This window comes from Poeciliopsis prolifica, unplaced genomic scaffold (genome assembly GCF_027474105.1).
Source record: "Poeciliopsis prolifica strain line A6 unplaced genomic scaffold, Auburn_PproV2 SCAFFOLD003, whole genome shotgun sequence".
Lineage (NCBI taxonomy): Eukaryota > Metazoa > Chordata > Actinopteri > Cyprinodontiformes > Poeciliidae > Poeciliopsis > Poeciliopsis prolifica.
Genome location: NW_026562378.1, coordinates 19921345 through 19934477, shown reverse-complemented (window position 1 = coordinate 19934477; position 13133 = coordinate 19921345). Strand labels below are relative to the sequence as shown.

Genomic DNA, 13133 nt, shown 5'->3' with positions numbered 1-13133 from the left:
AAATTTATGTGAGCCTGACCCTTGATAGAGATGTAAAATAGCTGTAGAAGGAAAAAGTAATTAAAAGATTAAGAAAAAAAAAAGTTTCAAAGGTTTAGATGGTGCCATAGCATGCCAGAAAATTCAAATCTACGCCCCTATTGTTGGTGACAATTAAATAAATGAAAAGCAGGGGATGCTTTTTTACTTTTTACCTAAAAATAAAACCCCTTGCATATTGTGTCCACTGTCTGTTGAAGATGTCTGCTTAATTTCCCATCACAAGTAAGAAAAAAGTACTTATACTGCTATTTCTGTCTGTCATGTAAATATATTAATCAAGGCCTAAGAAACACACTGAATGTTCAATGGTCACAGGTTGAGCAGAGTTCACAATGAAAACATGTTTATCTCTTGTCATTTAGTTATTATTTTGCTCCTACCTAACCTCTCTCTCTTCCCTTGTGTATTTTCCTTCTAAACACAAAAATGATTGTGTTGCCAGCCCTCAAATAGGATCAAACACAACCGCAGTTAAAAGGTTTAGGTAAATCTGATTTTCTCTGTGGTTCCACTAAAAGCAAGAGCTAAGCCAGAAATCCGACACTTTGTGAACAAAACTGGGAGATAACACAACACAAAACGGGACGCAATGGAACAACCCTTTTTAGCTTAGTAAACCAGGGTTTGATCTGATATATCAAGAGTGTGACAGCAAAGGATGTGTGAGTGCGGTAGGTGTTTTTGCAAGCCTTTATTATACCGCATGTCTCGATAGAGACAGGTATTGAGATGCAACAAGGGATAAAGAATAAAATAGATGATATCTGTCCCGTTGTTATACTGACAGACAAGTTGGACTGTCTATGAAAAATAATTACTGCTTACCTATAATTAGTAAGAACAAAGTCAGGCAATCAATCATGTACAGTGAATCATGGCTCAAACTAGATTTTAGGCACACCATGGAAGAAAAAAATCAGCAACTACTGTCCATCCCTCTTATTGAAAGTTTTGCATCTTAACCTTAAGCTGGTCAATTAAAATCAGTCCATTTAGATAATTCCAGGTGGTCTGTGCTAAATTAATCTTAAACAAACTAACGGTGAATAAAGCAACCATAACCTGTTCTTAACTCAGATGCAGCGACTGACTAGCATGCACATTCTGTGAGTCTGGAGAGAAATGCATTAGGCAAAGAAGAGACACACACCAGCATCTGCTAATTCCAGGTAAAAGTAAATTTGACTTAATTATAGCCATTTCTGAAAGCTTCTGTTTTTGCCAAGCTTCCAAATTGATCAACAACATACAAGGGGACTAGAACAAAATGAATCTCATTTTACAATAACAAAGTCTGTCTGATAATGTACATACCCCAAGGCTATTCTTTTGGCAGCTTTTTTTTTTTTCATTTTTGTTACTGAACAAACAATTGCATCTTTGCTAACTGTAGACTTCAAAGAACTACAGTATCCCAGACAACAACCCGTTAGTTCAATGTAACCTTTGAATTTTGATATTTAAATTACAGGTAAAGTAAAAGTCTGATAAAAATTCTGGGAAGTGGGTACAGTATTTATGTTCTGTAAAATGGCTCTGTGTGTACATATGACAAAATTGTGGTTTAACTAGAAATTCTGCAAATTATGTTATAATGTAGTTCTCTGAACAGAATAAAGGAACAGGTCATTTTCCATAATAATGATCCAAAAAGGAATTTTCTTCTTTTGTGGCAAATTGTTGCAACTCTTTTTGCTTGAAATTGCTAAGGGTTGTCCGGTTTCACAGTTGAAAAATTCACAACCAAATGGTAAGTGGTAATCACCGTGTGATCATCCACAACACAGCTACTCAAAATGTACAAATGAAAGTATGATGTTGATAAAATAAATTGAAAAAATGTGATTTATTGGTTAAGCATTTTCACTATTTAATCTATTAATTTATTTAGCAGGGACAAAGTATACAAATGTAGAGGACAACAAGTATGTCACTTGTGACTACATGGCTACAGCTAACTCGCAACTCCAGTTGCTGACTGGGCATTTCAATACATGGAAATACATGCAACATATAAATAAAAATACTATAAAAATGCATAATTTTCCTGCCTGTATATTCATATAGTACATGGTAAAACAGCACTAAAGAATCAACAAAAGTATACATATGATTTTTTCAATGCCATAGTTTAATGTTTGTATTGTTTGACAATAATAACATGAAATATGTTCCTGCCTTTATCTCTCTTGTGAGAGCAAAAGAAAATGTAATTTTCTTTTTAGCAGGAAGACTAATCATCTCGCTGTGATTAGGAGCTGAAGGTTAATGTGGGCTTTTGCAGATGGGGAAAGGAGCTGGGAATGGGAAAGATCAGACCAGACAGTGTTCAGCTGAGGCTTAGACTGGTAGTAAAGCAGAGGCACAAGGGGGCTATAAGTGGTTAAGAGCCTATGGATCAATGAGAGTGGAGGCCTGAGCCTCATTACACATGTAAATGCAGCTTCCAACATGGGGGCCCTGTTTTAAAGCCTAGCTGTTTTAATTATTCCTTTACTCTGCCCATGATAATTGGGTCTAACTCTGCCCAAGGCCTGTTGGTGGTGTAAGGTGAATAAAACTCCCTAATTACTTTGTCCATTTTTTAAAATCATTATCAACTGAAAGACCTGGACCTCTATATGATTGGAAGGCAACAGCGCCTTTTGTCTTGGTTATTCAGAAAGGCCTGTTCAATCAATCATCACTGTTTGGTTGGTACATGGTAAAACTGACCTTTGCCCTAAACTTATGAATAATTTTGGACTTTTAAGATATTTCAGCGGTTTTCTATTTGTTTATGTTGTGGGAAATAAACAAATGAATTGGGTTTTAATTTTGTAGCCTAAAGAACACACTTTTATAAAACAGACATTTATACATCATTATTATTATTATTATAGTGGAATAATCTCATATTCATTTAAATATTTCCAGGAATATTTTCTAAAAAGCAAATACCTGCAAGTCATGTTGACCATTTAACTGGTTCATGTTCAGAATAATTTTAACAATGTGTCACTTTCATTCAATAGGGAAGGCAGAGAACAGGCAGAGAGCATCTTTCATGCTACACATGTTAGAAACTATTTCTATTATTTTTCATACTAAGAAGTAAGGTTGATGACAAACAAATTCAGTCCTATAAAGACCCCTGCTGGATAATATGACATAGTCTAATGAAATCTATCTTAAGTCATTGAAAAAAAAAAGTATGTTTTTTCAAAAGGTAAAATTCTTAACATAGATTTAATACTTTTAGTTAAAACTTTGCTTAGGAGTGTGCAGACACATGCAAAAAACATATGTTTTTCTTTCTATATATGCATTTGCTGTTTTTTTATTAGATATTTATTAGATTAAATATTGAAATAATTATGTCACAAATCATTTTATATTTTATATTTAATATTAAATATTAAAATATAATATTTTAACAAAAGTGGCTAAACGTTTGAGATCAACTGGTCCGTGCCACCCGTGAATGTGTCTTTCAGTGTTATGCGCTTTGTATAAAATTGGGCAATTAACATATATTTAGATCTTTTTTGTTTAAATAAATAAATAATCATACCTGGCCTGGCTTAGCATCTTCACATATAGCAGCTTCATATGGTGTAGCCAGTTCAGGAGGATTGTCATTTACATCCAGGATCCGAATACTAATGGTTGAAAAGGACGCCATTGTGTGGTTATCTGTAGAAAAGCAAAACAGAAAGTATTTAGGCATGGGAATTCTTCACTTCACCAATTCAGAACAAATGTCAACTCAAAAAGCTGCAAGCAGGTCCAATTCTTACCTAAATACAGTATTCATAAACATTATGATAAATGGTGTGATGGTGACATTGCGATGCAGTACAGTCAAGGTCAGCAAAGAAAATAATGCCAGTTCAAGCCACTTGCAATGAGTCATTCACTTTATAAGCAATCCCTTCTCCTGAGCAAGTATGTGGTGACAGTGGGAATAAATTGTTTTTGACAGAAAGAAATTTCCAATGGAACAAGGCTCAATATTTATGTTGTGTTGATAAATGCATAAGAAAATACACAAAAAAGACATAAAAAGTCCTGGAGTACAGAGACCAAATCAGTAAATCATAATATTGTTAAATAGTTAATTTAGTTTAGTAATTCAGTAAGTAAAACAAATTAGTTACTAAGCACAGACTTATGTTTTTTTTATTATTATTATTTCTGTTTTCCACATTCAAAATATTACAAGGATTAGAATCAGACCAATAAATCAGCCTTTAAATCAAGGCTAAAACCTCACATGTTTAAAGTTTTCTTTGATCAATAATAAGTGTAACATTGATCAATATATGTAATGTATATTTCAACTGCCTTGTTAAAATGTTCTACATAAATTGGACTTGACTGAAATGTGAGCTTAATGAAAAGTATGTTTAATACCTGCATAGGTTATTTTCAGAAGCTACTTTTAATCAGACGAACAAACCTTAACAGAATACATGCTCTAATCTATTAAATGTGTCACATTTGGTGCATAGTATTCAGATCTCATTTTACAAAATTTTTGAGAATCTCACTTAAAATCCTAAGAAGTACATAAAGAAAGTTCAGATGCCAGTTACCTCCGAATTTGCATCTGTATCTTTTGATGCAAGACAGGAAACTTGTATAAAATAGTACTGATTACAAAACTGATTTTTAGAATAACTAAAAATTAATAAAAAAAAAAAAAATAATTAGTAACTGTCTGCACACCATTCTTTACGTATGTAAATGTAACCTAATGGTTTTTTTTTTCGTTTTTTTTTATTTCTTGGAGGCCATTATTCTCTGAGTTGCATAGTGGTAATTACCAGTATGCAACTTAAAATTCTGCTGATTCTGAAAACAGAGATGTACTTTAGCTTGCTGTACTCTCACCAAAATTGACAGACAGTAGCTTTAAAATACTGCCAACATCCTGATTTAAAAGCATTTTAGTAGTAGAATGCACTATGCATAAAGCATAACACTCTATTAATAGAGATATTTATCAATGTCTTTTCAAAAGTCAGCATTGATGAGATAACACAGAGATGTGTATACATATATTTTTGCACGGAAGTGACCAGTCATTTTAGAATTGTGCCAAAGTGCTGAATAACATTTTCTGGTAGTGTTGATTGATAGAAAAATGGTATAAAAGGTCTCTGTATCTCTGCCATTGATGACACAACTTCTGTACTTATTTAATGGCCTGGGTGCGAGTAAGTGCAACCTAAAAATGACAAAATAATGCACTTTACCCCAGAATTTTAGTGTTCTTTCTAGATATATATACACTCTCAAAACAATTTTTTAATGGACTGAAAAGGTGAATGAAAAAATGAAGAAGACTTATAATTCCCACAATTAGGACTCATTTCAAATGAGCAACATTGTTGTTTGAGTCTTAATATCACCCTTAATGATATGATAATATTAGATATAGATTCAGTCATGCTCACAAAACATTGTGTACAATAAGGACAGAAGCTGGAGGGTCACTGGATGCATCTATGTGTATTGTGTGTGCATATGTGAAAATACAAGTGGTATACAAAACAAAAAAAGAGTCAGAGAACATTATGTGGGAGCTTAATGAACGATCTGGTTGCTTGCAGCGATGGTGTGGGTATCCTGGTTAATTAGAACACATAGCCCAGGAATAAATCAGCATGCACAACCAACACATTTGAGTGGCACTCCACAGAAAAGGCAGCAACAGCTTACCCATGGATAAAAAATAATCCACACAAACTTCTACTGCTAGAAGTATTACATTGGATGTATAAAATTTGCTTAACATTGGTGGGGAGACAAGTGCAACAAACTCAAATAATAATACAAATTGGTTGTTTACAGAAAAATAAGACAAAAATAAATATGCCACAGACTGCTTGATGCACCAAACACAGTAAAACAAAGCAATTAGACTTAGCGTGCTGGTGAAGGGTTTTTAAGCTCTCATCCTCTGTCTCACCACAAAAATCTAACTATGTGTAATACAAGATCTGACAAATAGCATAAACTTCACATAATTACAAGGTTTTTGCAAACAAGTTTATGTTGGATAGAAACATAAATTCTCTTTGAGTATCAGTGCCAAACCGCGCTATTCTTCTGTTTCTGCTTCTATTAAGGTTCTTAGTATACAATCCAGCAAATGTTAAAATGCACACCCTCTAGATTTTAACTTGAAGAGATCCAAACAATTTATCAAATTGAAACAAAATGGACCATCTACCATTTAAACTAAAAAAAAAGAAAAGAAAAAAAAATCTGTAAAACAAGTTTATTCATGTGAATGAAGTGGTACTGTTCCAAATCTGTCTTCAGATATATGGGGGAAAAAATAATAACACAAGGGTTCCAACAGCCTATTGGCATGCTCTGTATCTTTGCCACACAGACCAGCTGTCGAGAATCATACGGTGGGAATGTCTCTCAGGCACTGCATTATGCTGACATTACTTCAAGAAGACAGATAGAGGATGTGAGCGGGTGTGTCTGTCTTTACATGCGAGTAGGCATTTGGGGTGTTATAGAGCTTGTGACCAAATGGCTCAACGTTGCTGGAGGAAATTGTTTGGTTTAAAGTGTCACTTTTGTCAGGAGCAAAAAACGAAGACACAAATGTACTCGACTGTGCCTGAGTTTGGTCTCTCCATTGAGCCAAGGCAGGCAAGTTGAGTCCAACATATTGGTGGGAATCTATTTTTTAATTTTCTGTGTGGAGTGAACACAGAAAATGTGGAAGAAGGAGAAATTTTGGTCAGACTCACATAATAATTCTCAAGACAAATACAAAATTTGCCAAATTTTGTACACATCTTTACCTTTGGATAAAAACAAAGCAAAAAAAAAAAGAGACACAAACATTAACCTAAACACAAACTACTATTTCTAATGAAATAACGTCCTGAAGGTAAGCATCAACATTCTCACTTCAGATGAAATCCACTGAGGTTGTTTTAACACACCTTACTCATATGTAGTGATGCAACATTTTTGGTTGGAGAGCCAATGGTAATTTTATGTATACCTACCTTTGATGTTGGAATCGCTTAAATTAACAGGTGAGCCAACAGTCACTGAGGCACTGACAGCACTACATTTGTCATATAGGTCAGGCTTTGTGTATTTGAGAAACACAAGGGTAAAATAAATTTTCCAGTCCATAGCATTCCTTATAAAAGTACTATTACCCTTAAATGTGTTTACATTTGATCATACCACATGACAAACTTCAATATTTTGCTCCTTGTTCCAAAAGGAGCAAAATCTACAGACGAGAAACTTCATCTAGTCATTCATATTTCTTAACCCATAAAACACCCTGAAATGAACATCTTTGAGAGCTGATTAGTTCCTCCATCATAAAAGAATCCAAATGAAATATTACAATTTGCAGACTAATACGTGAACATGTTTAACTACATTCCATGTGAATCACCATGCCAGTGAAAGTGTGAAGTTTTTTTTTTCTTTACTGAGGTAATTACACAAAACATTCCTACATTTATATAACAGCTGTGTGTCAGACTGGAGTTTTGGACTATTAGTCTGATGACTAGTACTTAAGGTGATCACACAATTTTAGTTTAATAGTTGAAAATATTGAAGTTTTGTTCATTGTTGGAGTTTTGGTTTAGGGGCCCAGAACAACAATTTATTTCCAAGATATTTTTTGTCTATGCCGAGCCGAGCAAAAATAGTTGCCTCTGATAAATTATTTGGTGCCTAAACCTAACAAAATATTAATCAAAGGGCTAAGATATCAGAAACTTTAACCAATCCTGCTACTATACACAATGATTGATAATGATTGTTACCAATTAATTAATTGATCAGTGTGTCATGTTTATTGTTTGAGCGTAAGTTGATTTGATATTCAGCCTTCCTTGTCAGTCTGTGTTTGCTTTAACTGTTGCTGCTGGGAAACATGTCATTATTAAATATTATTGCAAGTTTGTTTAAGTTAGTTTGTTTTAAAAGGGAAGACTTTTTTTTTTTTTTTACCTAACCAGTTACAAATAAGAGGCTACGAAATGCAACAGTCAGTCCTATGATAAAACACTCTGCAGTAAATAAAAAGTATTAAAACATGATTTTTGTTAATCTGTGGAAAATTATTCGGCTATTTTAAACAATCAAGAGTTATTGTTCTTTGCTATTGCCCCTTAATTGCAGAGGATAAATCAAAGTGCAGCAGTCAATATTTCTCACAACAGGAAACCAGTGACAGATTAGCTGATTAAACTTAAAATTTTGTTCTTATCAAAAAATGTCACATTAAGATTGTACTTTTTTTGCTTGATAGTAATATGCATTCATAACAAAGTAATTATATTCATTTAACAACATAGTGGTTACAATAACTTATGCAGCTGCTTATACTTAATATAGCTACATTGCAATGGAATTAATTTAGAGAGCTCTAAATTAGTCATAACCCTATGCCTGACCTTTGTTGATAATGCTAACATGGTGAATATTTGAAAAGCTCAAGCAGAAGTCTGTTTCGCAGTATTGTGAGACACAGAAATACCATGTAATAACATATTGATCTGACAGTTTTTATTAAACATAAAAAGACTACTATTAATCTCATTAAATACATTATAAAATTGCTTAACGACAGTTCAAATTACTAACTTGAAAAGAAAATCTTTGTAATTCTACAAATGTATTTTTTTAAATATGTTATATGGGATTTCTATTTCTATTCCTATTGCCTACTTTTAGCATATGAATAGTGTGGCTGTGCCCAAATATTTGACTGAGTAATAACAAAAATACACTTCTCTGATTTTCTATCATTAGGTGTTCACATGGTAGTTAACAGGCGCTTTGCAGTGCAATACAATGTTCATTCAAATGTGACAAATTAAACTCTGTTGTGCATTAGGCTATCTGCAAACAGTAAGATCCCCTTATTTGCTCTTTTTTACTAAATTTAATCTAATTTTGCTTCCATGTTCAATTTCACCTATGCATTTGCATATATTTTGCAAATAAAACTGTTTTGCTTTTCAGTTTAATGTTCCTTTCATATTTCACATCCCTGAACCTCTTTATCTGCCTTCAGTGTGTTCCCAACAGTGTGTGATTCGTTTGGACATACAACGGGTAATGTTTAAACATTCTAAGAGTCAAAAGGTCTGCATGTGTTTGCCAGACAGCAAATGTAGGGAAATTATGTAATGGTAAACATCTTTTCCATGCAATAGAGCAAGAGATAAAGACTTTCAGCATCTTCGGTATGTTTTTGCCCTCAGGGTGAAGCTCTTTTTTCCACCTACCTGTCTAGGTGAAAAAGCAGTTTTGCAAGGTGGTATCATACTCGCTATCAGTTCTCGAAAATTATATGTCACTCCAACTTAACCTGATACATTTCTATAGAGGAGACTGCCAAGAAACTTGAGTATTCTGCTAGTGACAGTATATTAAACGCTTCTCTTGTACTCTGTAGGTATTGCACTCTATACATGGAAGACAAGCATAATACAGATGAGAGGTTGTTTCATCTTTCATTGTATCAGTGCCTGCAGACGTAGCTGAAGACTATTAATTGGGCGAAGTTGAAGACATGCTGTGTTTGCAAATATTTAGGATTAGCAGGATATGTGTTTGAATTTTAACAAAAGTAACTTTCCTAAGACTACATGCAAAACGAGACATTTAGTTCACTTTTACGGTGAACTAAATGTCTCGTCAAATGCAGTGAATCTTAACATTAAGATTCACTGAATATGAACTGTCAGGAAGCTGTTTTCTGCTGTGCAGTACAAAAATACACACAATAAAGAAGTTCAAAGGTCTATAATGGCCTGGAATAATTGAGAGTAATGCCATAAATAAAACTTTAACAATGTCTTCAAACAACCTGACCTTGTGGCTCTCTTAGTCCTAAAAGAGAATAAAATAATTATGTCTAAAATGAAGTTAGTTGTTTAAATGCTCCAAGTACCTCTTCCAAAGAATAAACAGTCAAAACCTCTTTCAATTTCCATCTCTCTTGTGACCTTATTTTTTCTTTGTGTCTATATTTTCCCCTTTCTTTCTCTTGCCTGTCTGTGTGTCTGAGCTCTCCAGACTTTGTGAGCTAACAGGCGATAAAGAAACATACTGGGTGGGCATTCTAATGCCACTGACCACAGACTTTGTCTATGTAGATGTGGTTGTCAGTGCAAGAAGCTTTATCTTTCAAGCGCAGGCATGTGTTTATGTCAAACATTGAAAGGTGCTTGCCAGCATTAAATGTTCAATTACCATTTAAATGTGCCTACGCCATAGTGTCATGCACAAAAAGAAACCAATTAGTCCAGGAGGATTCAATATGCTTAGGTTTTGCCTTAACAATTGTGTAGGGTAACACTGCATTCAATTTGTTTTTGGTTGTAGTGATTATTGAAGAAATGAGATTCTGGGGAGAAACACAGCAGGAACAAACATAAAGAATTTTTTAAATTTTGTCTTGTTTATGGCATTGTTTCCTTTGTCCCTCTCAGTGTGATGTAAGATCTCTGTCAGATGCAGAATCCAATCTCTTCAGCCATCACTACAATCCTAAAATCACTCCATCTGAATAAGATTGAAAAAGAGAGAAACTCCAGGTCTTATCCATTTTCAAGTTTTCTTCTAAAGGCATAGTAATAACTTTCCTGCTATACAAGTTATTACATTCTTTATTTCTCTAAACACCCATTGAGATGAAAAAAGAAATGTTCTTCAGTCATTTTTAGTACTGTGTTTTGTAAGCTGAAAGAATAAAATGATGACTTTATTTTCCCACTGGAATAAAAAAAAGAAAAAGAAAAAAATCAAGTGTATGGATGACTACACCAACAACTAAGGTGTCCCTCGTGAGTACATCAAGAGCTTTGATTTAAAAGACAATTAGCATACCATGCAAGTGCTATGTTATTTATACATCCACATGCATCACTGGTGTGTTGATTTGATTATAAGCAAGCACAATCTCAACATGGTCTGGCATGTGCCCATGTAAATGAACACTAAAACTTTGTACTAGCTAAAGTTTCAAAAACTGAAACTTTAGCTAGTACAGATTAAAGACAATATTTGTAATTTGTGTTTGTGACTCGTAACAGTATGGACATTTCATCAAAAGTCCAAACAACTCAATATGTCACATTGCATCTCAAATAAAGTGCATACTATAAACAATTTGATGGTAGTTTCTGTACTTTACTAATGATGTAGTTTAGTAATAATGTCCCGGAATTTTCAAATTAGTCTAAACTAAATTGTGTCCCAATAATGTAAAGGTTTTATTTCAGATTTTATCATTTATTTATTTTTCTCATTTAATTAGATAAGTGCATTTATGTCTAATATAATAAATAGACAAAAAAATATGTTTTAGTCATATTGCTGCTTATGGAAATAATTCCACCTGATGACTTTTTATTATTATTATTGATATATTTTGCAATTTTTTTTATTTGCTATTGGTATTTAGCAATCAGTGTTATAAAGATGGATAAAACAGAAATTCATGTACCTGCTTCTACAGCCTTCACAGTGATGTTGTGCCAGCCTGCCGTCTCCCGGTCCAAAATCTTCCCTAACGTAATGGCACCAGACTCAGCATCAATATGGAAGATCATGTCCTGGTCTGTTGTCGGATCAATGGAAAACCTGATTTTAAAAGAAAATAAATAAACAAAGGCATAAAATAAAATATAGAGATTTAAAAGAAATTGAGAAACAGGTTTCTCATATGTTTTAAGTTTCTGTTATTTACTTATTATTTGGAACATAAAAGGTTGAAAATAAAAGTGATATAGCACTTTAAAAAATAATCAATTGGTTTATATCAAATCAATGTAATATATATATATATAATCAAAAACATAAGGCTGTCCTTAAAAGTTAATAATCCAGCTAACATGTTGGTCAAAATGCAGAAAATTGGCTAATGAAGCATCGATAATGTAATAAGATCCATTGGGCCATATAGTCACACTTTCTGAGGGAGGCCCAAAATATAAAAGTTTCATTATGCACTCTGGCCAAACCATAAATGGATGTTTCCTTCTATGGGCTACTGGCTGCTCTCAGAAAAGTGGTGAGTAAACAGAAAAATACTGAAAGGTTGCTTTGTTCTTAGTTCTTCTCCCCAACAGCACACACACACACACACACACACACACACACACACACACACACACACACACACACACACACACACACACACCCACCCACCCACCCCAAGACTTTGAGTCTTAAATAAATGGTAAACAAGAAGTGTTAATAAAATAATTTCTGTCTGTGTATAAATTGTACTCACTTATAAATGTCAAATCATTAAAATAGACTGAAAATTTTGCTTTTCTCTCATAATGTAGCTAATGAAAAATAATGTTGTGGCACATTCTGAAACAGCAAATGAAACATTGTGATGTACTTTTAAGGCTATATGTACTGAAATATCTTAATATGTAAAATATTCCATATTAATTATTGCACCTTCAACTTTGCTTCATACATAAAGATGTTAACAAAAGACACAAGCTTCAAACCTTAGAACTATCAGATTACACTGAGAGATTAACCTTTTTTTTTCTATGTGGAAGATGGAGCAGAGTCATGCAGAAAATCTGCAGATCTGAACTTCTTTCTTTGACCACATGAAAGAACAACACAATAGAATTTTATTTACATGATTCAAGATTTGCCAGCTAATATGCTAAAGACAAACATCATGGTGGGTAATTCCATGATGAAGTTTATGTGAAAGTCAACTAATTATAGCAACAGTCACAGGCATTAAAGGAAGGGATGTTATGTAAAAATTACATTATTGAGCTCTATGTCATGTTATGCTATTTCCTCTACAAAAATATATGCGGAGGGTTGATTTAATTCTTTTATACATGTTTGAGAAATCCTTGATTCTCCAGGGGCCCCCATTCGGAGTGCATAAACACTTGCTCTCACAATGTGTTGCATTTTTCCACAAAATTCCTCCTTGGAGTTGCGGTCTCCAGCTGAGCTTCTTCTCCCATGAGCCTTTCCCACTGGAGATAGGTATAAGCTCATTATACAAACTACTCTCAGTTCAACACTTCTAATAACGGTTGTCTTTA

At 33.6% G+C, this 13133-nt stretch overlaps 1 protein-coding gene across 1 annotated transcript in view; it reads right to left on the bottom strand.

Moving 5' to 3' along the window:
- The window catches only part of LOC129358353 (cadherin-22), a 148206-nt gene that overhangs the window by 22302 nt on the left and 112771 nt on the right, over positions 1 to 13133 (bottom strand). The window contains exons 9-10 of the mRNA XM_055027338.1: positions 11546 to 11682; positions 3596 to 3717 (exon numbers count right to left, since the gene is read on the bottom strand). Of these exons, the coding sequence (XP_054883313.1) occupies positions 3596 to 3717; positions 11546 to 11682 (259 nt within the window). The remainder of the gene's footprint in view (positions 1 to 3595; positions 3718 to 11545; positions 11683 to 13133) is intronic.